At 42.9% G+C, this 27,056-nt stretch overlaps 1 protein-coding gene across 5 annotated transcripts in view; it reads left to right on the top strand.

Annotated features, from left to right (window-relative positions):
• LOC126484554 (cytosolic carboxypeptidase 1-like) overlaps positions 1-27,056 on the top strand; it is a 514,320-nt gene that overhangs the window by 169,202 nt on the left and 318,062 nt on the right. For all 5 annotated transcript variants that reach the window (XM_050108112.1, XM_050108113.1, XM_050108111.1 and 2 more), the window contains exons 11-15: positions 8,386-8,763; positions 8,861-9,070; positions 9,148-9,273; positions 9,389-9,497; positions 9,573-9,729. In XM_050108112.1, coding sequence (XP_049964069.1) covers positions 8,386-8,763; positions 8,861-9,070; positions 9,148-9,273; positions 9,389-9,497; positions 9,573-9,729 — 980 coding nt within the window. The remainder of the gene's footprint in view (positions 1-8,385; positions 8,764-8,860; positions 9,071-9,147; positions 9,274-9,388; positions 9,498-9,572; positions 9,730-27,056) is intronic.

Here is a 27,056-nt window from a genome sequence, read left to right as displayed (position 1 = left end):
GCCCAAATGAATTCCAGGAGAATACAATGCCAGTGATATGTGGGTAAGTGCAAAACTGTGTGATCCAGTTCGCGTGCAAGGAAGTCAAGTTTGTACGTTCTGTCACATGAGTTGTACAGTATAAATTAACGAGCTGCAGGAGATTGGCACAAGTTTGGTTTATGCAGTGCTTAGTATTCTTTTTTTTTAAGCTGGGGAAAATACCCGCTTTTCTGCTATTTGTACTTGATGTTTTCTATATAACAGTTGAATTAGAACTGGCAATGACTGATTTTGAAACAAGATAGACAAGAATTGTGAATCACGTCATGAAACTGACAGTGTTCATTGCCGAATAGTAATCACTGCTGTTTTTCTTGCATGTAAATACAAGTTTATTCTTAGAAATAAAACCAGAAGAAGAGTCAGCATGCAGAATAATTATCTGAAAACCTATCCGTATGAGAATTTTAAAACCACCAGTACCATCACTCATTTTCCAGAAGACTGGAATGATTCTAATTGACCCATCTTTCATCAAGGTAATACGCTGTTGAACTACCTCTTCCTCGTGTATCGTGAATCTTTATATGGGATATAGTTCATGCTGCACCTATGTCACTTCTTTGAACTAAAAGCTCTCTTCTTAACACATCTGGAATCAACGTCTTTTAAAATTCATTACCTGATGAAGCGCTTACCATTGAAGCCTACATAACTGTAACACATTTTTGTTATGTCGGGCATTCATCATTCACATGGAGCACTTTAAAATATTGTTGTTAAAACTATCCATTTGTGTTACAGGTTCTTTGCGATTTCAGTGCTTTCCAGGCGACAGGAAACGAACTGTTTCTATGGTTCCTACAGCCTTGACACTTTATTTTACAAGTCTCTTTACAGTTCTCTTTTTGACACCACATGGTACTGGAGTCTGTTCTTGTGTTTTCCAATGTCAACAGCAGAGACCTGCTTTTAAATTCACATTTGAAAAAGTTATAAATGTGGTAAATAATTTGCCTCGCCTGCTTGTAAAGCTCTTCACTTTTATTGCTGTCACCTGACCTTTTTTTAAAAAATGCAGTTAAATATTTACAAAATACACATTCACAGCTATATTGCTGCAAGAAAAAAAAGAAACAAAATAATTGATATTAGAATGAATAATTTGGTGGTCGCGAAGTGCAGCAACAGCGCAGCGTGTAGGAGCGAGATTCTCACTCTCTAGCTGTAACTCTCTGCTAGCCGCTCTGAAGAAGAATGAATATTGTTGGCTGCCAGTGACTAGTGGAGGGGGATGCGCAGAAAGGCTGAATATTGGGCCGCCGCCTTACATGACACGCACAATAGTAACAAATCTTAGGAACCCATCTTACTATTGCTTCAATGTCTTCCTTTGATCCAACCTGGTATGGATTTCAAATACTCAAGCAGTACTCAAGGACAGGTTGCGCTAGCCCAATAAACAGAAGTTGACCATTTGCCTTCACTACCACATTCTTCATATTCTCATTGCAGTGTATATCTCCTTGCAACATTATACCCAGATATTTAAACGATGTGTTTGTGTGAAGTAGGACACTGCTAGTGCTGTATCTGAACATTATGCATTTGTTTTTCCTACTCATCTGCATTAATTTATACATTCAAAGGGGCTGGCCAGTACTTACCTCAGCTCAGTACAGCCGATAGATACACATAAAACAGAACTGAAAATTTACATTCCTAGCTTTCGGAACTTTGTTCCTTCATCAGGGAGGAGAGAGGGGGAAAAAAGGGAAGGAGGGAAAGTGGATTCAGTTACTCACAACCCAGGTTATGAAGCAACAGGGAAAGGTAAACAGGGAGGGTAGCAAGGATGGAGGCATGGTTGTCAGAGGGAAGCCAAAGATATTCTACTGTAAGTACTGTGCCAGCTTCAAACCAAAGAGGATGCATACAGAAGTAAAGAGGTATATAGTATAAAGATAAACACAACTAGTAGGATGAAAAGATGCGTGAATGGCTAAAGAGGAAAGGGAAAGAGGAGAAGACTGAAGAGTGAATGGGAGTGAGGTTGTTTAACGTAGGTTCAGTCCAGGGGGATGGCGGGATGAAAGGATGTGTTGGAGTGCAAGTTCCCATCTCCGCAGTTCAGAGGGACTGGTGTTGGGTGGGAGAAGCCAAATGGCACATACGGTGTAGCAGGTTCCTAGGTCCCTAGAATTATGCTGGAGGGCATGCTCCGCTACTGGGTATTGGGCATCTCCTAGGCGGACAGTTCGTCTGTGTCCGTTCATGCGCTCAGCCAGTTTGGTTGTTGTCATGCCGATGTAAAAGGCTGTGCAGTGCAGGCATGTCAGTTGATAAATGACATGTGTAGTTTCGCACGTAGCCCTGCTTTGAATTGTGTATGTTTTACCAGTAGCGGGGCTGGAGTAGGTGGTTGTGGGGGGGATGCATGGGGCAGGTTTTGCAGCGGGGTCGGTTACAGGGGTAGGAACCGCTGGGTAGAGAAGGTAGTCTGGGAATATTGTAGGGTTTAACAAGGATGTTACGGAGGTTAGGGGGGCGACGAAAGGCAACTCTGGGTGGTGTGGGGAGAATTTTGTCAAGGGATGATCTCATTTCAGGGGTTGACTTGAGAAAGTCATATCCCTGGCGGAGTAATTTGTTGATGTTTTCGAGGCCAGGATAATATTGGGTGACAAGGGGGATGCTTCTGTGTGGTCTGGGGGTAGGAACATTGTTGTTGGACGGGGAGGAATGTATTGCTCGGGAAATCTGTTTGTGGACAAGGTCTGCAGGATAGTTGCGGGAGAGGAAAGCACTGGTCAGGTTATTGGTGTAGTTGTTGAGGGATTTGTCACTGGAGCAGATACGTTTGCCACGAATACCTAGGCTGTAGGGAAGGGAGCGTTTGATGTGGAAAGGATGGCAGCTATCAAAGTGAAGGTACTGTTGTTTGTTTGTGGGTTTGATATGGACAGAGGTGTGGATGTGTGCTTCAACAAGATGAAGGTCAACATCCAGGAAGGTGGCTTGGGTTTTGGAGAAGGACCAGGTGAAATTCAGATTCGAAAAGGAGTTGAGGTTATGGAGGAAATTAAGGAGTGTTTCTTCACCATGAGTCCAGACCACAAAGATGTCATCTATAAACCCATACCAGGCCAGGGGAAGCAGCTGTTGGGTCTTCAGGAAAGCCTCCTCCATGCGGCCCATGAAGAGGTTGGCATAGGAGGGAGCCATCCTGGTTCCCATGGCCGTTCCCCTGATTTGTTTGTAGGTCTGGCCTTCAAAAGTGAAGTAATTATGGGTGAGGATGAAGTTGGTAAGTGTGATAAGGAATGAGGTTTTTGGAAGATCTTCGGGTGGGCGTTGGGAGAGGTAGTGCTCAAGGGCAGAGAGACCATGGGTATGTGGGATGTTTGTGTAAAGGGATGTAGCATCTATGGTGACAAGAAAGGTTTCAGGTGGGAGAGGAGTGGGAATGGATTTGAGGCATTCTAGGAAGTGGTTTGTGTCTTTGATGTAGGATGGGAGTCTGCGGGTGATAGGTTGTAGGTGCTGGTCTACCAGAGCTGAGATACGTTCGGTTGGGGATTTGAAGCCTGCTACAATGGGACGGCCAGGATGGTTCTCTTTGTGGATTTTGGGTAATAGGTAGAAGGTAGGGGTACGTGGCTCAGATGGAGTGAGTAAGTCTATGGAAGCCGTTGTGAGGCCTTGTGAGGGACCTTGGATTTTTAGGATTTTTTGCAGCTCAGTCTGGATGGAGGGAATGGGATCCTGGGTAACAGCTTTGTAGGTTGAGGTGTCAGAGAGTTGACGCAGTCCTTCTGCCACATACTCCACACGGTCAAGTACGACAGTTGTGGAGCCTTTATCCGCTGGGAGGATGACAATAGAGCGGTCTATTTTCAGCTCCTTAATGGCACGGGATTCAGCTGGGGTGATGTTGGGGGTTGTCGGGATGTTCTTCAAGAAGGACTGGGAGGCAACACTGGATGTGAGGAATTCCTGAAATGTCTGCAAGGGATGGTTTTGGGGGAGGGGAGGAGGATCCCTTTGAGAAGGCAGTCAGAACTGTTCTAGACAGGGTTCAACACTGGGTCTAGTACTTGGGGGCTGTGTTTGGGTAGTGAAGTGATATTTCCAGTTGAGGTTCCGGGTGAATGAGAGGAGATCTTTAACCAGGACTGAATTGGGACTGGTGATATGTGGCATTTGACTGTGGTTATAGTTGAGATTTGGTCTGTGTGGGGTTGTGCTGGGATGGGGAGATTGAGTAGGGTGGCTAGGCTAGGTTTGTTGGCTATGAGGGGGGGTTGTTGAAGGTTCTGTTGTGGTTGGTGTTTGTGAGGGATAGGGAGAGGGACCCCACTTCTTAGGTGTTGCACTAGCACTGTGGATAGTTTTTTCAGGTGGTGTGTGGCATGGAACTCAAGTTTGCAGCTGGCTTCTAGGATGATGTTCCTCAGTGTGTTCTCCAAGCAAGGGTTTGAGAGCTGGAGGACTTTGAAGAGAGATAGGAGCTGTTGGGAGTGGTGGTTACGTGAAGTAGTGTAGAGATTCAGGACAAGTTGGGTAAGGGCTAAGGATTGAAGGTTCTGGAAGTCCAGGAGAGACTGGTGGAAGGAGGAATTGCACCCGGAGATGGGAACTTTTAAGGTAAGCCCTTTAGGGGTAATTCCAAAAGTTAAGCAGGACTGGAGGAAAAGTATGTGGGATTGCAGTTTGGCTACGGTTAATGCATGTTTCCGGAATGAATGTAAATAATGTGGTATAGGATTAGGGTACATAGTGGGTAACTGGTGGGTAGGGAAATTAAATAACTAAAGTTGAAATAGTAATCATAAGAAGGAGTAAAACACGGAGGGAAGGACGAGAAGGAAAGAAATTGTGTTGGTAATGGTAATGTTCAATACCAAAGGAAGACCACTAAATAAGAAAAATACGAAAAATACGGAAAAAGTTGAGCAGACCAAGCAAGTATGTCCAGATCAGGGGAAAAAGAACACACGTAGCTCAAAAACAGAGATAGCGAGTGGCGAAAAAAGATCGCGCGTGCCGCAAAAGCGATCGCGCGTGCCGCAAAAGCGATCGCGCGTGCCGCAAAAGCGATCGCGCGTGCCGCAAAAGCGATCGCGCGTGCCCCAAAAGCGATCGCGCGTGCCGCAAAAGCGATCGCGCGTGCCGCAAAAAAGATCGCGGGTGGGGCAGAAATTTCCCAAAAAATTTTTCTTGTGGCAGAGAAAGATAGCCAATGGCACAAAAATATCGCCAGCAACAAGAAATCGACGGAAATGGATGATACTGGTAAGTGTGGAAGAGATTGTTGGCAGTGATTGTTGGCTGGGAAACAGCGAATAACCATCGTTAAAACTATGGAATGTTGAATAAATAAATCAATAAATAAAAAAGAGAAGAGGACTATAAACGGAACAAGATAATAGGAGGAAGATGAAACTAGCACAGTTGGTGACGAAAATATTTATTTATGTATATATAAAACACTGAAGAAGAGAAAGTGTTAAGATGACAGACGTAAGTGATAGCTAACAAAAGGGACAAAACAATGAAGGATGTGGACCATATAGGTGATCTAAATGATTAGTGGAAAATCTCGTATAAGATGTTAGTATTTGTTTCACATCTTATACGAGATTTTCCACTAATCATTTAATTTAGACATTATGTATCAAAAGTATCCAGACACCTAGCTGCAAATTACTTAAAAGTTCATGGCGCCCTCTGTCGGTAATGCTGGAATTTAGTATGGTGTTGGCCCACCCTTAGCCTTGAGGACAGCTTTTACTCTTGCAGGCATATGTTCAGTCAGGTGCTAGAAGGTTTCTTGGGGAATGGCAGCCCATTCTTCACGGAGTGCTGCACTGAGGAGAGATATCGGTGTCGGTTAGTGAGGCCTGGCACAGTCGGCTTTCCAAAATATCCCAAAGGTGCTCTATAGGATTCAGGTCAGGACTCTGTGCAGGCCAGTCCATTACAGGGATGATGTTGTTGTGTAACCACTGCACCACAGGCTGTGTATTATGAACAGGTGGTTGATCGTGTTGAAAGATGCAATCGCCATTCCCAAATTGCTCTTCAACACTGGCAAGCAAGAAGGTGCTTAAAACATCAATGTAGGCCTGTGCTGTGATAGTGACATGCAAAACAAGGGGTGCAAGCTCCCTCCATGAAAAACATGACCACACCATAACACCATCACCTCCAAATTTTACTGTTGGCACTACAGACACTGGCAGATGACATTCACCAGGCATTCTCCATACACACACCCTGCCATCAGATCGCCACATTGTGTACAGTGATTCATCACTCCATACAATGTTTCTCCACTGTTCAATTGTCCAATGTTTACGCACCTTACACCAAGCAAGATGTCATTTGGCATTTTGACGTGTGGCTTATGAGCAGCCACTCAACCATGAAATCTCAAGTTTTCTCACCGCCCACCTAACTGTCATAGTACTTTTATCTCACAAAGTACCAAGTAGTTTCAGAATATTATGCCCAAAACATGAATGGATTATTGAATTTTCAGGAAGTCTGAAAACTACATATGAGACTGAAACCCAGTCACCTGGTTTTCATGGACAGTACTGTTCCAGGTCAGCAGTCTGTTTTTCCTTCACAGATTAAGACAAGCTTCGGTCCACAACTACATATTTTAATATTTTATTTCATTCCAAACTCTTTTTTAAGCTATCATATTATCTTTGCAAGACAGTCAACCATATGATAGAAGATAGACAAGAATCCTGTTTCAAAACGTGCCCAGGCACACAGTTTTGATGTGTCATGAATATTCAAGAACTCAAATACTAAACCAGAAGTAACAAACAGAGGGCATTTGAAAAGTCCGTGCAAAGTCCAAGAGATGGCACCACCAGCATGTACTGAGGTCATATTTAGTCAGTAGCATCTTTGGAAAGAACGCACACCATGTTTCAGCCACATTGGTCTATTTCCTTGTGTTTGGCATTCGTGTGAATCAAAGAAGTCGAGTGATTGTCAAAAACTGGATGAAAAAGAATTTCGTGTGGTGATTAAACATTACTTTATGAAAGGCAAAATGCCTCAGGAGACTAAAGAGGAGCTTAATAAACATTACGGTGACTCTGCACCTTCGATTAGAATAGTTTATAAGTGGTTTCAAAATTTTAGGAGTGCCATATGGGCACAAGTGATGCTGAACGTTCTGGACACCCTGTGGAGGTTATGACTCCAGAAATCATTGATAAAATCCATGATATGGTGATGGGCGAGAGAAGAGTTAAGGTGCGTGAGATTGCTAGTGCTGTGGGTATCTCAAATTAATGGGTACATAATTTTTGCATAAACATTTGGACATAAGAAAACTATCCGCAATATGGGTTCTGCAATTGCTCACGCTTGACCAAAAACAGAATCATGTGAAGTGTTGCAAGAATGGTTTGCAGCTGTTCATGAAGAATCCGCAGGACTTTAAGCATTGTTTTGTCACTGTGGATGAAAAATGGATACATTACTATACTTCTGAGACTAAACAACAATCTAAACAATGGGTTACCAAGGGAGAATCTGCACGAAAAAAGGCGAAGACCATTCCTTCGGCTGGCAAGGTTATGGCAACTGTCTTTTGGGATTTGCAAGGGATAATCCTCATCAACTATCTGGAAAAGGGTAAAACTATTACAGGTGCATATTAGTCATCGTTATTGGACCGTTTGAAAACCAAGCTGCAAGAAAAGCGCCGGCGATTGGACCGCAAAAAGTCCTTTGCCATCACGGCAATGCACCAGCACACACCTCAGCAGTTTTGGTCGCAAAATTATTGGAAATAGGATTCCAACTCGTTTCACATGCCCCCTGTTCTCCAGACTTGGCTCCCTCAGACTGCTATTTGTTCCCCAATTTGAAACAATGGCTGGCGGCACAAAGATTTTATTCAAATGAGGAGGTAATTGCAGCAACTAATAGCTATTTTGCAGACTTGGACAATTCCTATTATTCAGAAGGGATCAACAAATTAGAACAGTGTTGGATGAAGTGTGTAAGTCTAAAAGGAGACTATGTCAAAAAATAAAACAGGTTTACCCCAAAAATGTAAGTAGTTTTTATTTTTGCACCAACTTTTCAAATGCCCTTCGTAGTAGCTCCAGCTGTTGTTGCTGATCAACATATGACATGACTAAAGTATTTTTATATGAGCATAAAAAAATGTAAATTTTCTTTAGATAGAGCAAAGACACAATAGAATAAAGAAATGTGTTATATTTATTTTAATCAGCATTGAATGCAGCTGAAATAGTAAATCTGTAATGAAGTCTGTAAATGTGAATAACTATACATACCATTATTTACATGCCCTTTTGATGTGCTACGTCATTAATATGGCAATTATTATGGGTTTTCTTTTAGGTATGAATCATTTTTCCAAGAGCTGAGAGGGCCTTGTGTTTGCAGCAAAATGAAATGCAATTCTGGAAGCAGGGAAATAACACTTAAGAAAAGTTGTTCCTTTGATGCATTGATGGGAGAAAGTGACCTAAAGAAGAAAATCATGGAATTTAATTTGACAGAAAACACTCTCCATTTTTCATCTGCTGCATATACAGGAGCTTCCCAGTCGCACAACTCGAACTGTTCTACCAGAAATGAAAGTAAGGATCAGTGTATACAAGGGAAAAGTTTTCCTGTGGATGGAGGAGGTGAAAATATTAGTGAAAGCAGCTCTACATTAATATCACAAAATAATTTGATGTTGAAAAAGGATGTTGCTCAGACTCCAAATGGAAGGTAAAGCATGCATTTGTAGGTAATCAAGCCCATATAATAATGAAACGCTGTTACATAAGTGATTCATTATTTATTTTGTATACTGAAATTTTTACAGAAGTTTGGCTAGTAGCAGAGAAATGATAAAAGGTCTTACAGTATTTGAAAACATTCCTAATTACTCTACTTTCCATTATGCATATTCTGTGATTGCGTCAAGAGTCAACAGTGTGCTACCATTTGTTAAAGTGGCATATCCTGATATGATGGGTAGTGAAGGTTCAGGGAAGCTAGAGCCCTTGAATATAAAGGACAGAAGAACATGTAGGTATGTAATTGGCATCATGGCAGATTATTGATCTATATTTCCAGACCTTTTTCATACAGTTCTGTTTTCCATTTTAGGAGCAAACTTTTAAACTGTGTGGAGAGAGGTCTTCATCCAAATCAAGTCATGAACAAAGTTGTTTATGATTTGGATAGTTGGTCTTCAGTGGATCCATCTCATAGACTGATAAACGCAAGTGAAAAGTGAGACTACTGATAGAGAAATTTGAAATGATATATCATCACTAAATTGTCATTACAAACTATGGTGAAATATTTTTGTTCAATAAGTATTAATTATTGTGACTTTCACTAACAGGGTCCTTTTCAATATGGATGAGAGACACTTGGGAAGTGGTGAACCTGAGAAACGTCACTTGATTTTTGAGTCAAGGTTTGAAAGTGGAAACCTTAGAAAAGCTATTCAGGTATATAATACAATATATGACCCTGGTATCATTAACTGTTAAGTTCTATTTTGTACATTGTCTTGTTTATTGCAGGTTGGTCTCCGTGAATACGACTTGATTCTCATGCCTGATGTTAACTCCAGTAAGCATCATCAGTGGTTCTATTTTGAAATAAGTGGAATGGAAACTGATGTTGTTTATACATTTAATATAATAAACTGTGAGAAACAAAACAGTCAGTTCAATTATGGTGAGTTATTTATTAAACTGAAATCTCTGTTTGTAAAGTTAGCTAAATTACATGTTGTAGAGAAAGATTCAGTACATTTGTCAGTTTTGAAGAAGAGTCTTCTATTTATACAAAACTGTCATATTAATTTTGTGGTCTAATAACAAAATTATCAATTTTTGACAATACAATGCTATTGGTTGAATAAAAATATGGATTGGAGGGAAAGCCTCCTGTGAAATGACAAGTCATATACCAGCTGTTATGTAAACTCTGTTCGGCCTTTTACGCCGGCATGACTACCACCAAGTTATCGGTTAGGATGAATGGGCATAGGCAAAAGGTTTATACTGGCAGTGCACAATATCCTGCTGCAGAGTATGCTCTACAACATGACATTCATGACCTCAGTGCCTGTTTCACCACATATGCCATCTGGATTCTTCCCTCACAGATACCAGTTTCTCAGAACTCTGCTGGTGGGAACTAGCATTACAATATGTCTTTGGTTCTCATGACCCACCTGGCCTTAATTTACCTTAATTTTTTCCTTCTCAGCATTTCTCCACAGTAACTACTATTTTCTCCACTCTGTTTTAGTTTTATACATCTTTTATTTTCTGACCCATCTATTTTTCGCCATCCCCCTCCCCTGTGTGTTACATATAATGCGCTTAACTTTTCACTCTTATTAACTCGAGCACAATGTTTTAGCAGTAATCTCTGTCTCACCTATTACCCTAGCCTCCACTTTTAAGCTCCCGAGTTTCCAAATCTCATGCAGTGCAGTCCTCAATCAGTTGTTCCTTCTCATCCTGTCTGGAAAGTCTCCCATGACCTGGGGTTGTAGTGACTTTTCTGAACTCTACCCCTTCTCCTAAACATCTTAAGTCCTTTTGCTTGACCCCTCTTCCCTTCCTTTCAACCCTTTTGCCAGGAGTAGGAGCCACTGGCTCTGAAAGATAGCATACGTATGATCTTTTTTTATATTTTTGTTCTCCTGTAGCCTTTGGTGAGTAGATTTTATATCTATCAAATTACAATATAATTTCATAGTCTGATATATGCTTTATGATCAGAAATATATTGACAGATATTCAACTTGTAGTACCTTCTTTCATTGCTGTTAGTTTGGATAGGATTCAGCCTTTATGATCAGTGTTCTTGTCAGCAGTCCTAGGTGTATATAGACAGTAGCTACAGCATAGGGTTTACTCCTACATGTATAAGATGTGAGTTAACCTTTTAGAAACCTATAGGTAAGAAAAGTGCTATATTGTTATTTATGCACCACAGTTTGATTCGAAGACACTACTATGATTAATTCTACAGCTTTTGCATGAGCATTTGGTCACAAGTCTGAACTACAGAGTTTTGTTATAAAATGTTCAGTCAGAGAAGAGAGATTTTTGTGCTCTGAAAGACAGTGATCGCCACTGAAGTAATTCTATATGCTAGATTACCTGCAGCAGAACAGTAAATGTTTGTACTCTGCTGCATATACACATCCATACAGCGTTTTGAAAAGGCACAGCCCTTTCTGCATCAGGTGTAGACATTAATGATCACACATTAAATGAAACACTCCCCCAGGGGGTCCACAACTCTTTTGTGGATATGTGCGTAGCGAGCACAGGACCCTGAGCTAATGTGGCCCTCCTTCCTTTCCGGGCTGCATACCTTCCTTTTGCGCATCCTTCCCCATCCCCCATCTTTGCCCCCCCCCCACCTTCGCCTCTTTCCTTCCCTTTCTCCCCCTCTGGGTGTATGTTTTGTGCCTACGTCCGGAGACGGACGCTCGAAAATGTAAAACAGTCTCTCTTCTTCGCTTTCTCTGCTGGCAAGTCTTTGTCCTTCCTTTGTCCTTCTCTTTTCTTTACCTCTTCTCTTCACCCTTTTTTCTGCTGTGGCATTTGAGACCTCTCTTCTTTCCATTCCCTTTCTTTCCTTTCCCTTTCTTTGTTTCTCCCTTTCTTTGTTTTTCCCTTTCTCTTTTTTCCTCCCTGTGCGTGTCTGAAGGCCGACCCACGCATTCCCATGTGTAGCCAGTGACAGGATAATGCGTAATTCCCCGCCCCGGGTAGACAGGTAGGACACGTACGTACCCCCTGGTAACTGCCAGGCCCATGGAGGGGTGATTACCCGAGCTGATACCTTCCAAAAGTGCCGATTGGTCCCTCCATTCGTTTCTCGGGAGGTGTGACCTGAGGTGTGAACAATCACCTAAGGCTGGAGTGCCCTCAGAGAGGGCCCCCCACAAGGAAGGAGCGTGCCATCGGAGATGCCAGTAGTCATGGGGGATACTTCCGCAATGGTTTCCTCATCATCTACTATGTCAGCTCACAAGCGTAAGTTCAATTAGTCTCAGCCACGGACAGTTCTTCCATCATTGCCACAGTTCCTTGTTGTTTCTTGGTCTGACGAAGGTCAAGACTTCTCCACAGTCAACCCTTTCACTATTCAGAAAGGTGTCAACACAATTGCGGGTCCTGTAAAGTCTTGTTCCCAATTACGAAATGGCACCTTTTGTTAGAAACAGTCAGTGCCCTCCAGGCACAAAAATTGCTGCGTACTTCACTGTTACACACCTTCCCTGTCTGGGTGGAAGCGCACCACACTTTAAATTCATCATGTGGGGTCATCTATACACGCTCCCTCAACAGATTGTCCAACGAGGAAATTCAAAACTACCTGTCTGACCAGGGTGTCACGGCTGTTCATAGAGTCATGAAAAGGGTTGACACGAACATTGTTCAAACCCGTACTGTCTTCTTGACATTTGTAGAGTTCAACTCACATCGAACATAAAAGTGGGCTATGAGATAATTTCCATTCGCCCTTACATCCCAAACCATACACGTTGCTATCGGTGTCAGTGGTTCAATCATACCAGCCAATCCTGTTCCAATCCAGACAAATGTGTTAAGTGTGGCAAGGATGCCCATGAGGGTGCTTGTCCACCTCCATCCCCTCATTGCATCAACTGTATGGGTGACCACACTGCTTCCTCTAGAGATTGCCCCATTTTTAAAGACGAACGGCTCATTCAGGAAATCAGAGTGAAGGAAAAGGTGTCGACCTTTGCTGCTCGAAAGTTATTCGCCAGTCGAAAGCCCACTGTGCCTCACACAGGTAAATACAGCACTGTCCTTTCTTCTCTTCGACCAACAAAGCAGGCAGCCACTCAGATTTGTGATCTCACCTTTAGTGCCACGGTTGTCAGATCGGCCAGCGCGAAGATTGCCCCTTCAACCTCCCCACTCTCACCCGCTCTCTCTATGGCTCACCCTTCATCGGGTTCTTCTAAATCTCAAGCCCCAAAATCAGAGACCCGGGCTTCCAAAAAAGAGCATACTCGTGAAGATTTTTTACGTACCCCAACTTCACAACCATCAGTTCCTCCTTCATCTCGATGTTCTGTTTCCAAAAAGGCTAATAAGAAACCCAATTCCTCTCCTTCTCCACCGTGGCGTGTCTCATCTACAGCACCGCCTGGTGGTAACCGCCCTCGGCTGTCTTCTGTGTCGCCGAGGCACACTGCTGGCGGCCGATCAACCGGCCGATCGCCGGTGGCAGGAGCTGCTCCCGAACAACCAATGGATCAGGATCTTCTGCCTTTGGCTGAATGCCGTTCCACGCTGTCGGTTGCAAGCTCTGAGCAGTCATTGAGTTGAGGGCAACCTTGGTCACATTCTTCCATTTTCTGTCCACCCTTTGTCCATTATCCATTGGAATATATGCGGCATTCGAGCCAATCTGGATGAATTGTCGATCCTCTTACAATCCTACTCGCCGGTCATCTTCTGTCTTCAGGAAACAAAGCTGTGTCCCCACGACCGCTTTGTTTTCCCCCATTTTCAGTCAGTCCGATTTGATCTCCTCTCTGTTGAAGGCACTCCAACACATGGAGGACTCATGATTCTTCTCCATGAGACTCTCCATTATCACCCACTCCCCTTAAACACTTCCTTCCAAGCTGTCACTGTCCGTCTTTCGCTTTCTGGATACACCTTCTCTCTTTGTACTGCCTACATTCCATCATCCACACCAATGGCATGAGCTGATCTCCTTCATCTTCTTGGTCAGCTTCTGCCCCCCCTATTTGCTGGTTGGGGACTTCAATGCCCACCACCCGCTTTGGGGATCTCCGCATACTTGTCCGCGTGGCTCACTATTGATAGACGTCTTACACCCAGCGGATCTTGTTTGCCTCAACACTGTGGACCCTACGTTTTTGTCTGCCTTCACAACAAATTTCTCTCATTTGTACCTTTCGGTCGGTCCTGTTCCGCTAGCTCAGCACTTCGAATGGTTCGCTCTTGCTGATACACACTCAAGTGACCACTTTCCATGTGTCCTTCGATTGCAGCCACAACTGCCATATATGCGCCCGAGACGCTGGAAGTTTGCCCAAGCTGATCGGACACTTTTTTCATCTGTAGCGACATTCAATGACCGTCAATTTCCTAGCGTCTACAATGAGGTCACTTATATTAGAGAAGTTATTCTTACAGCTGCGGAACGTTCAATACCTCGCACCTCCGAATTGCCCCAGTGCCCCCCAGTTCCTTGGTGGAACGAGGCAATACGTGAGCGGCGACGTGCTCTTCGCGTTTTCAGACATCATCCTACTTTGGCCAACTGTATCCGCTATAAGCAGTTCTGTGTGCGATGCCGTCGCGTCATCCGCGATAGCAAGAAGGCAAGCTGGGACTTCTTTACTAGCTTATTTAACACCTTCACTCCCTCCTCAGAAGTTTGGAGTCTGATTTGGCGGTTATCTGGAGCGCCTAGTTTCTCCCGTCTCTGGGCTCACTGTCGTTCAGGATAAATTAGTGGACCCCATCACAATTTTTAACTCACTGGGTCAACACTGTGCTGAGATTTCGAGCTCTTCAAATTACCCGCCAGCGTTTCCCCCAAAGAAACGTGCAGCGGAAGTGCAACCTCTTGCCTTCTCCTCTCAAAATCGCGAAAACTACAATACTGTTTTCTCCATGCAGGAACTCCAACATGCACTCTCTTCTTCTTGCTCTTCCGCCCCAGGACCGGATGGTATCCACATACAAATGTTGCTGCATTTATCATACCATAGTGTGCGTTACCTCCTTCGCCTTTATAATTGAATTTGGACCGACAGTACTTTTCCCAGACGATGGCGGGAAGCTATCGTCATTCCTGTTCTGAAACCTGGAAAGAACAAACATCTCCCCTCTAGCTATCGCCCCATTTCTCTCACGAGTAGTGTATGTAAGGTTTTGGAGCGTATGGTGAATTGCCGTTTAGCCTGGTGGCTGCAGTCCTGCAGTCTTTTAACATCTGCCCAATGCAGTTTCCGAAAGCATCGTTCTGCAGTTGACCATCTTGTTGCACTCTCCACTTATATCATGACCAATTTTCTCTGGAAACGCCAAACAGTAGCGATATTTTTTGATCTGGAGAAAGCATACGATACCTGTTGGAGGACAGGCATCCTCCGCACACTGTTCTCTAGGGGCTTTCAAGGTCGGCTGCCCCTTTTTCTTCGTGAATTTATGGCGGAGCACACATTTCAAGTGCGGGTGAACACTACTCTCTCCCGTACCTTCTCCCAAGAAAACGGGGTACCCCAGGGCTCTGTGCTAAGTGTTGTACTGTTTGCCATTGCCATAAACCCAATTATGGATTGTCTTCTTCCTGATGTCTTGGGCTTCCTCTTTGTGGACGATTTTGCAATCTACTACAGCTCTCAACGGACCAGCCTTCTTGAACGACGTCTTCAAGGATGTCTCAATCGCCTCCACTCTTGGAGCATTGAAACCGGCTTCCGCTTTTCTCCCAGTAAGACCGTTTGTGTTAATTTTTGGCGTTGTACAGGGTTTCTTCCGCCTGCCTTACATCTAGGCCCTGTCAACCTTCCCTTTGTGGACGTCGCTAAATTCTTGGGTCTTATGTTTGACAGAAAGCTGTGCTCGTCCTCCCACGTTTCCTATCTTTTGGCTCGCTGTCTGCGATCCCTAAACATCCTTTGTGTCCTGAATGGCACCTCCTGGGGAGCGGACCGAGTGGTCCTTCTCCGCCTGTATCACATCTTAGTGCGCTCGAAATTGGACTATGGAAGCATAGTTTACTCCTCTGCTTGACCATCTATTCTTCGGCGTCTCGACTCTATCCACCACCGTGGATTACGTTTAGTGTCTGGAGGTTTTACACCAGCCCTGTGGAAAGCCTTTATGCTGAGACTGCTGAACCTGCACTGTCCAATCGGCGGGCTGTCCTTCCGAGTTGTTATGCTAACCATCTGTCTTCCATGCCTGCAAATCCGGCCCATGACATTTTTTTCGACGCCTCCTTGGATTTAGGGTATGCTGGCTGCCCTTCCTCCCTACTACCATTGGGAGTCTGCTTCCATCAACGGCTCCATTCTCTTTCCTTCCACTTTCCTAAAACTTTCTTGACAACTTGGGGTACAGCACTGCCTTGGCTCCGGCCCCAGACCTGCCTGCTCCGTGACCTTTGTCAGTTTCCCAAGGATGGTACCCCCTTCTCTTGTTTATCGTCGGGCATTTGCTGCTCTCTGCGCACAAATGAAGGATGCCACATTTATTTACACTGATGGCTCAAAAACATCATTTGGTGTTGGAAGTGCCCATATTGTTGGCGACATCCCAAATCGATTTCGGCTTCCCGACCAGTGTTCGGTTTATACTGCGGAGCTTTACGCTGTTCTCCAGGCTGTCCAATACATCCGTCGCCATCAGCGGATACAGTATGTTATCTGTTCAGATTCTCTCCTGAGTCTCCAAGCTCTCTACCCTGTCGACCGTCTGGTCCACCGGATTCAGGACTGCCTCCACTTGCTCAACTTGAGGGGCATCTCTGTGGGGTTCCTCTGGATCCCAGGACATGTTGGTATCTGTGGAAATGAGGCGGCCGATATAGCAGCCAAGGCTGCAGTCTCTCTTCTTCGGACAGCTATTTGCATGATTCCCTTCGCCGATCTACGGGGTGTTTTATGTCGTCGTATTGCTCTTTTATGGCATGCACATTGGTCGACACTTCCCAATAATAAATTGTGGGACGTGAAAGCTCTTCCCTGTGCTTGGACCTCTTCCTCCCGAACTCATCGTTGGGAGGAGGTAATTTTAACTAGACTCCGGATAGGGCACTGTCTTTTCAGCCATCGACATCTTTTAAGCTGCAGTCCTCCCCCGCTCTGTCCCCACTGCTCTCAACTGTGGGCGGTGAGACACCTTTTACTTGAGTGCCCCTATTTTACTCTGTTATGCGCCGGTCTACAGCTGTCACCTGATATATCTTCCATTTTAGCAGATGGCACGCGATCAGCCGATTGCATTCTCGAGTTCATTGGTGCCAGTAAGATGACGTCAGTCATTTGAAGCTCTTTTGGGGACAAACAACCCCACTTTTATAGTGGTTTTGTAAGCTTTCCTTCTGTTTTTGGTATCCCCACTTTTTGAGTTTTGCTCCCATTACTGCTGGTTTCCAGTTTCGTTTTTTAGCTTTTCCTAAGTCACGGACCGGGCGCTAATGACCGAAGCAGTTTTGCGCCCTAAAACCATAACAAATAAATGAAACACTATGTGAAAAATACTGTGACGTGTGGTGGTAACAAGTCAAAATCAAGTCAACGCACAGATAAATTAATCAAGAGGCTCAGTGTATTTTGCCCTCAGAAATGTCAAATTGCATTGACCTACAAAAAAGTTTGTTGGCTTATTTGACATACTTTCAGTCCCTGTGGTCCATAGCTCGTGTTCTCGCGGTCGCGTCCTCTCTTCCCGAGCACGGGGTCCCGGGTTCGATTCCCGGGGGTCACCTGCCTTGAGTTCTCTGGGTGTTCGTGTTGTCCTCATCATTTTCATCATCATTCATGAAAGTGGCAGATTTGGACTGAGCAGAGGTTGGGAATTTGTATGGGCACTGATAACCGCGCAGTTGAGCGCCCCACAAACCGATAATAATCATCATCATCATCGTCGTCATCAGTCCCTGTGTTTTCTTACTGAAGTATGCTCTGCAGCAGTGCATGTATCAACTGTAATGAGTAGTTAGACTTCTGTGTAAAATAAATGATCACATACACTATGTGAACAAAAGTATCTGGACACCTGGCTGAAAATGACTTAAAAGTTTGTGGCATCCTCCATCGGTAATGCTGGAATTCAGTATGGTGTTGGCCCACCATAAGCCTTGATGACAGCTTCCACTCTCACAGGCATATGTTCAAACAGGTGCTGGAAGGTTTCTTGGGGAATAGCAGCCCATTCTTCATGGAGTGCTGCTCTGAGGAAAGGTATCAATGTCGGTCAGTGAGGTCTGGCACGAAGTCGGCGTTCCAAAACATCCCAAAGGTGTTCTAAAGGATTCAGGTCAGAACTCTGTGCGGGCCAGTCTGTTACAGGGATGTTATTGATGTGTAACACTCAGTCACAGGTGTGTATTATGAACAATTGGTTGATCGTGTTGAAAGATGCAATCGCCATCCCCGAATTGCTCTTCAACAATGGGAAACACGAATGTGCTTAAAACATCAATGTAGGCCTGTGCTGTGATAGTGCCATGCAAAACAACAAGTGGTGCAAGATCTCTCCATGAAAAACACGACCACACCATAACATCATCGCCTCCAAATTTTGCTGTTGGCACTACAGACACTGGCAGATAACATTCACCGAGCATTCACCATATGGACACCCTGCCATCAGATCGCCACATTGTGTACCATGATTCGTAACTCCACACAATGTTTTCCCACTGTTCAATCGTCCAATGTTTATGCTCCTTATACCAAGTGAGACGTCATTTGGCATTTACCGGCTTGATGTGTGGCTTAAAAGCAGCCACTCAACCATGAAATCAAAGTTTTCTCACCTCCCGCCTAACTGTCATAGTACTTGCAATGGGGACTGGTGCAGTTTGGAATTCCAGTGTGATGGTTAGGAAGGATGTCTGTCTAAAACACATTACGACCCTCTTCAACTGTCAGAGGTCTCTGTCAGTCAACAGACCAGGTCGACCGGTACACTTTCGTGCTGTACGTGTCCCTTCATGTTTCCACTTCACTATCACATCGGAAACAGTGGACCTAGGGATGCTTGTGAGTGTGGAAATCTCACATACAGGCATATGACAGAAATGACACCTGATCACCTGACCATGTTCAAAGTCTGAGAGTTCCTCGGATCCGTGAGTTTCGTGGAGTGCCCCATTCTGCTCTCACAATGTCTAATGACTATTGAGGTCACTGATATGGAGTAGCTGGCAGTAGGTATTAGCACAATACACTTAATATGAAAAACATATGTTTTTGGGGGTCTCCGGATACTTTTGATCGCAAGTGTATCTTGCAGAGATCTCTTTAAGGATCTGGGAATTCTTATCCTCCCTGATCAGTACATTTACTCCTTGTTGCTTTGTGTTGCTATAGTAAAAACTTGCTTCTGGCCGTGTAGACTCTGTCTCCATTTGGGTTTCAGAGTGGTGTTCCACACTCTGACAAAGATCTAGCATAAAGCAATAAATTGAGAAGCCCTACCAAAGCAAAATATACCAAGGCAAAATAAAATTAATAACAGACCTCATTAGCCACTCCTTACACAAATTGTTTGGCTAGCTAGATTCATAGACTGGTAATTCCTGTCAGCTACATGTCAGGTAGCAGTGTTTGCTACAGGACAGGTAGTACAGTATCGTAAACAGAGCTCTGTTGTTACTGGTGTATGTACCTATTTTCTTTGAAAATAACTGTGTATACACACAAATATTAAGCTACCAGTAGTACTTAAACAGTAGCTCTTCAATATAACAGCAGGAATTGCAGCTTTTCTCATAGTGGCAGTGTCTTTACTTCTAATTTATTAGATTATATTTAGCTAATGTAGTCACATAGTGTTAAGCAGTAGAGTGATAGCTTTTTGTTGCTGCAGTAAACATACAGAGTTCTAATTATTTGCTTGTCTATTGTTAATGGATCCATTGACTCATTCCACACCATTGAAGGTTCTCCTTCATGGGATCTATGGAACATGAAGGGTTAATGAATGAGTGAATGTCACTGCACGACTGGCTTTTAAACTGTTGCACTTGGTGCTACACACACTCAGAAGCATTGGTCCTTGAGTACTGTTCACATACAAATTTCCCACCATAGTGACACCTTTTCAGTCATGAGTCATCACTTCAAAATATTCTTTGTAGGTAAGCATAACTTTTACAGAGAAATTGTCTGTATCAGTAAGACTCTAAGTGATGTGCTTCTTTTACCCCTGGCACCCAGATGTAAATCTCCATGGTTTTCCTAAATCAGTCACAATGAGTTCTGGATAGTACTTTTAAAAAGGACTTAGCTGACTTCATTTCCCATCCTTCCCCAATTCAAGCTTGTTTTCATATCTAGTAACATTACTGCTGATGGAATGTTAAACTCCAATTTTCCTGCAGTCTTCTTCCTCTTACTCCAGATTCTCAGGTCAAAACTGTAGTACTGGCTGAAAAGTTTGTGGCAAAACAGAATTCTTATTGACTTCGTTTCTGTTTAATTAATTTAAAGTTTTTAGGAAAGAAATAATTAGAATGACAGACTGATTTCAAATTAATTACCTGTAAAGATATGAAACATCTGTTTCTGTTCTCAGCACATTGAACAGAAAGAATAACAGTTTAAGAAGAGACATGAACTACTTTTAACTGATAAAGAAAATACAAATTAATCTGTATGCTTAATTGATACAAATTACCTGTGCAGTAAATGCAAATCTGAGACCAGGTTGGGATATGCTTCAAATTGTGTTTGAGTGGTGCCTACAGTTACTTTCGCTGTGAAATTCATTTCATATTTTCTAAATGTTCATGTTGAATGTATGCATAGGTGGTTTACCTAGACAGAAATATTAATGCTGTGGATGTAACAGAAGATGCCTGTAGCAACACATCCCTTAGCAGTTCCTTCCAGAGATTCTCATTCCTTGGCCACCACACTGACAAGACTTCTACTGGAAGGCAAGTGTACAGTCAATGTTTTTAGAATAATGTCCTCATGTGAGTCTCTACATCTTTCATTGGCTGCAGATCACAGAGTTGTCAACAGTTTTATTCAGTGCTGTTTGCATCCTCTGGTTAGGTTCACACACATGGCAAAACTGTTCCCATTGTCTGACGGGCTGAGGGAGGAAATTTCCAAAACATGCCTTTTGTGTACCAGGAGTTCACATTTGTACACAGTGCAAGCAACAAGAAACTGTATCAGAGTTCCTTCTCTGTGTTGAATGTCATTGTTGTAGGGGTTGTGTACCATCATCTTGTGTGTGTTAAGATTTTTCTCTTGCACTCATATTCCATTACAAACTTTGCAGCATAACATATCAACCTAATGTACCAATTTTAGACTTAATTTCAGTCTTCCAGTACTTGTAATCAGAATAACGATTTTCATTATTGATGTATCTGATATTTCTCATTTCCACTACAGTCATTTTGTTGGAATTTACTCCAACTTCAGAGACCCTAATTGTTGTTCCACCGTGGACATTAAGGGCTACGTAGTCCATTGTTGGATTTTTGAAGCACATAGTATTTCCACTTCTTACCTCATCAGCTATACAGCTGAGCAGTTTGAAGAAGACCTTATTTTTCCAGTCATGTCTTACAAGCATCATATCTGATAAATATAATCTAATTGAAAATAAAATATAATTGGATGGATAAAAAATCTACTCACCAAGCACCACCAGGACAAAATATATGCACAAGTTAAGGAAATGTACAAGCTTTTGTAACCTTCTGGCAGAAGGGTTGAAGGGGAAGGAAGAGGAATGAAAGAAAAGGACTGGTGAGTTAGGAGATGGGCAGAGTATGAAAAAGTCGCCCAGAAGCCCAGGTAAGGGGAGATTTAGCAGACTTGATGAGAAAAGAAAACTGACTGAGGGGGACTCCACTGAACCAGATCTGAAGATCTGAGAGTGAGAGTGTAAAGGTGGAAGATAGCGTAATATGTATGACAGAGGTTACTGACAAGACATGGTGCATGAATTAATAAAAGTGGAAAACTAAGTTCATTATGCTGGGTAGCGGTGGGGGGGAAGGGGGAGGGGGGGGGGGTTTACAGGTCAGAAACTGAAAGATATAGAAAACTAAAAGGGTCTGAAGAAAGGAATAGTTTCCGAGAAGAAATGCATATTAACATAAATTAAGGCCAGGTGGGTGGTGAGAGCCAAAGACATGTTGTAGCACCAGTCCCCATGTGCAAGTTTTGAGAAACTAGTGTCTGGGGGGAAGAATCCAGATGGTATGTGTGGTGTAACAGGCACCTAAGTCATGACTGTCATGTTGTAGAGTTCTGAAGCAGTATATTGTTTGTTGCCAGTATACACCCTCTGCATCGGCCCATTCATCCTATCTGATAACTTGGTGGTAGTCATACCAGTGTAGAAGGTCGAACAGTGTTTATGCAACAGCTGGAACATGACCTGTTGTTTCACAGGTGGCTCTCCCTCTGGTAGAATATATTTTGCCAGTTACAGGCTGGTGGAGGCAGTGCCATGAGGGTGCACAGTCAAGTGTTACAGCAGGGAGAGTTAAAAAGGTAGGAGCCATAGGGTAGGGAAGTAGATGCAGGAGCAGTGTAGAGTCTGTCCAGTATATTGCACAGATTGTAGGAGCAACGAAAAGCTGTTGTAGGTGTGGTGGGGAGAATGTCAGACTAGTAAGAAACTAGTAAGTGAAGTTATATCTTATCTTCTTTGTAATCAGTCTGCTGATACAACAAACATTAGTGTTCTTGTGATGAAAATTGCCCATGACCTATTTCCTATTCTTATAAATCCTGACCTGATTGTCTTCTCTTGCTAATACTTGAGTATTGGATCTTCTCTCTCAAATTTTCTACCTTGGTCTCCTCTCCATCATCGAAAATGTCAAAAAATTGCTGTCTCTTTTCAGAAGCTAGTAATACATTCCAATAATTTTGCTGTGAAACTTCTTAATTCTCTGCGCACTCTAACTGCTTGCACTGTCTCAGCACTATACTTCTCTGTATTACACTTTCCAACTACTACCATAAATAAAAATGCCTGCTTTCTTCAAAACTATCACTCTTTTCCACTAGTAAAATGACATACTCCTTCCATCAATCTTTACACTTCAACAAGGCAGCTTCTTTTTCATTTGTGACTTCCTTCTTAATAAAATTTGCACATATATTGATATATTGTTTCTTCTGTTGGATCAAAGCATGCTCTTTTGCACACACATTACACAGAAATTGCATTAAACATAGGGTGTAAACATTTATGTTACACTTGCTTTATTTTTGAGTTGATACACAAAAACATACAAAAAAGTCCTAAGATAGGTTACATTGAATCAACATTGCACTCAGGATAGTAAAGATTATGGTACTGTGTTCCCAATTATAATGAATAAACTTTTTTGGATCCCAAACAATTGCTAGAGTGTCTTTTTCAGAGATGCTATAATTCTTTTCGCTGTTAATCAGTCTGCAGCTGATGAAGACTATTATCTTGTATTGCTTTCAATCTTCCTCCTGTTTTCCTTGAAACAGATGGTATCCTATCCCATGGTCACTTGCATCAGGAGGCAATGCAAAAGGGATAGTGCAATATTTGAGACTTGGCTAACATTTCCTTCATCAATTCAAATATTCATTTGCATTCAGATGTCCATATCCAGATGCTGTTCTTCTTGCACATCTTCATTAAGTTTGGCTCATTGCGTGCTTGATTATGAATGAATTTACGATAAAATTCTCATGTCCCAACCCGTGATTTTAGTTGCATTTTGCTTTGAAATTGCCATACAGGCCCTTGGTTTTTGGATTATGATGAGTGGTGTTGCCCATTGGCTGTAGAATGTCTTGCTGCTCTGGGTGATCATCTTTGAGGTTAACACAAAATATAAGTGATATTGTTTGGAAAAGAGGCCATAAGTGCTTTATATGTAATGTGAGCATCCAATTCTGTTGCTATTTCTAGGTGTGGTTCCACAAGAGTGGCAGGCTTTATACAAAATTGTCTATTTCAGTGTTGGATGACATGAACAGATTCTTGAACAAACATCACCTGCTTCATGTCAGAAGCATAGTTAGTTGCCCCAAGAACAGAATTTCATTGTGACCATGTGCCAAAACTTGTGATTCCACAGGTTTTAACTGTGGCACTCCAATGCTAAAGTACAAATGTAAGAGAGACTGATGATGTACCCATATCACAAAGAAAATTAGTTGGCATCCCTTATTGTATAACAGAAAACATTGATTTGTTTAGGGAGAGCACATCACCATGACTAAGTGATAGGTACTGTTTATCTGTGCCACTACACTATGGGTCTGCGTGTGGGCATGCAAGGCTTGCCACAGCAGCCTTTTGTTACACACAGTACATTCTGCTTTGAAGAAAGTTCAGCAAATAGCTCCTTGGAGGTGGCATTCTGTACATGGATGCTTCACTAAGCACAATGGGAATTTTGGCAAATGCCTGTAAATGCAGGGCATATTGATTTGAAATACTTATAGCCAGTCAAACCCACTTTTGTGTTACTTTTATGGTGACAGGCATTAGGAGCAGTGGGTTTTGAGTCCTAAAAGGTAGATAAGAAAATCTCAGAACTTCACAGTTTGTTGAGGAAGCTTGCTGTGTCACTTGTTAATTCCACATTTACATCTATATCCTTCCTTACATATATACCTACTCTGCAAGCCACCATATGGTGTGTGTGGGGGGGGGGGGGGGTTCCTTGTACCACTGCTAGTCAGTCCTTTCCCTTGTCCACTTAAAAATAGGAGTGAGGGAAACGCAACTGTCTATATGATTCCGTACGAGCTCTGATTACTTGTGGCTTCTCGGTCTTTATGTTACATGCGTGTTAATAGCAGTGCGATAGCTCCACAGTCTGTCACAAAAGCCATTTCTCTAAACTTTATCAATGGTTTTTTAAGAAAATGATGTCTTCTTCCCTCCAGAGATTCCCATTAGTTCATGGAGCATTTTTGTAATACTCACATAATGTTGACTGAATCTACTGGTAACAAATTAGCAGGATGCCTCCCTGTTGCTTGGATGTCATCCTTTTATGCAACCTGTTGGGAATTGCGAAGTACTGTAGTGGAACTCAAGACTGGGTCACACAAGTTTTCTCTACACTTTCTCACTTATCAGTGAATTATACTTCTCTAGAATTCTCCCAGTAAACTGCAATCGACAATTTGCCTTCCAAACAAACGACTTTACCTGCTTGTTCCATTTGACCACTAATACTGTATTCAAACATGACAGGATCTTTTTCCTACTCATCTGCAGTAACCTTCATTTTTCCACATACAGAGGAAGCTGCCATTCATCACACCAAACAGAAATTGTGTCAAAGCCATGCTGTATCCTCTTGCAGTCACTCAAAGATGACACTCTGCCATATGCTACAGCATTATCAGCAAACAGTCACACATTGCCACATGCTGTATCTGACAAATCGTCCATGTACATAAACAACAGCAGTGGCCCTACCACACTTCCATAGGGTGCTCCTGACAATATCCTTATCTATGAACACTCACCATCTAGGGCATGAACTGGGTGATATTACATACATATTTGGGAATCTCTTTCAATGTGGCAGATCCAGAGGTAGTTTTTCCTGGGTGATGCAAACAAATCTGGTTCTGGTGCAGGATTCCTTGAAGTGTAGCTGCCAGGACAAGCTTGCCGCCTTGCTGGGCAGTGATGGAGCCATGTATCAAGCCATAACTATGTCTGAAAGTGGACACCCAGACAGTGACGTCCATCTTAATAGATGCGACTACTGCTTCTTCTACCAATGGAGGCTGTGGTAGATGTAATGATGAATGATGAGGGTGTTTATGCAAGAGTTCTGCCACCTATGGTTATGGATTGGTGTCACCCAGTAAATGGATAAAGAGAAAAGCAGAGTAGAATCAATAGGCACTGATATCAGCTGTTTTTCCATCTATGTTGTAAACACGTGCCTAATCATTTGACCATGGCATTAGAGACAGAATGAAACAGAGTTGTTGTAATATACTTGAATTCATTTCAGATGCAAAATGATTGAAAACCAGCAGATCCAACCTGCTGTTCATTATTGGTGAGAAGGATCCATGGGGCTCCTCCCACAGGAAAATAGTGGCCAGGGCGTTAGTGGTATCCTCCATTGTGATCTGTTGCATTTTTGTGATGTATGGGAAAAGAGAAGCACATCTAAAATGGAATGGACCTGCTGTATTGACAAACACCAATCCCCTAGCTGGGTAGCCACAGGCCACAGCTGGTAGACTTGTAGTGGTACTGGTTGCTGCATCTGACAAGCTTGTCATTGTTGAGCCACAATGCACCACCATTCCATTCTTCATTCTGGAAATCCTCCTATGGCATTGATGCAGGAGTCACAATATATTGGAGTACAGAATCTCCAGACTACTGATTGAATAATAGGCTACCTTTGAAAAGGCAATGGACATGGCATCATTAAAAGAAATTAAGTTCTGTGGAGGCTTCTGAAGGAAGAACTTGTGGCCAGCCAGTTTGTATGAATTGGCAAACCTATCTCAAGAGTGAATCCTTACATATGGTTGCTGTAATATCCCTGTAAACGATGGAGAAACTCTTTCACTCTTCCAGCTACCAAACAAGGTGGTGCAGTGGTTAGCACAGTGGACTTGCGTTCAGGAGGACAACAGTTCAATCCCGTGTCTGGCCATCCTGATTTAGGTTTTCCATGATTTCCCTAAATCTCTTCAGGAAAATGCCAGGATGGTTCCTTTGAAAAGGTCTTGGCTGACTTCCTTTCCCATCCTTCCCTAATCCGATGAGACCGATGACCGACCCCCCCCCCCCCCCCCCCCTGCAGAAACAACCCAACCCACTATTCCAGTTGTGAGTCAGTGTAAAAGCAGTCTTGTGTTATCAAATTCCTCTTAGAAATCTGTAGGAAACTAAGACAGTGCATCTGCATTCATGTACTGAGCCATTGTACAATAATAAATGGAATATTGCTAATTTGATTAAAAAAAAAGAGCCCAGCATTGTAACCTCTGAGATGCTCATTCAGGCAATGTTGACTTAGAGCTAAACATGGACAATGGCTTATGATCTGTGACCACATGAAATTTGTTGCCTTAAAGAGAAAAGCAGAACAACCAAAGGTAGTTGTCAATGTCTCCTCTTTCTGGGAATAATTTTCTTGTACCATGGTGAGCATCTTTGAGGTGAATGCAGAAGGTCATTCCATGCGGTACAGCAGTGTTGGTGCCACATGGTGATTATCTGTGGCCTACACTGGAGCTAAGTCATGCTGATACAAAGAAAAGGAACAGTTTG

Source organism: Schistocerca serialis, chromosome 6, assembly GCF_023864345.2.
Source record: "Schistocerca serialis cubense isolate TAMUIC-IGC-003099 chromosome 6, iqSchSeri2.2, whole genome shotgun sequence".
Taxonomy (NCBI): domain Eukaryota; kingdom Metazoa; phylum Arthropoda; class Insecta; order Orthoptera; family Acrididae; genus Schistocerca; species Schistocerca serialis.
Note: the sequence above shows the minus strand (reverse complement) of the source record. Positions and strands in the feature narration are given on the sequence as shown.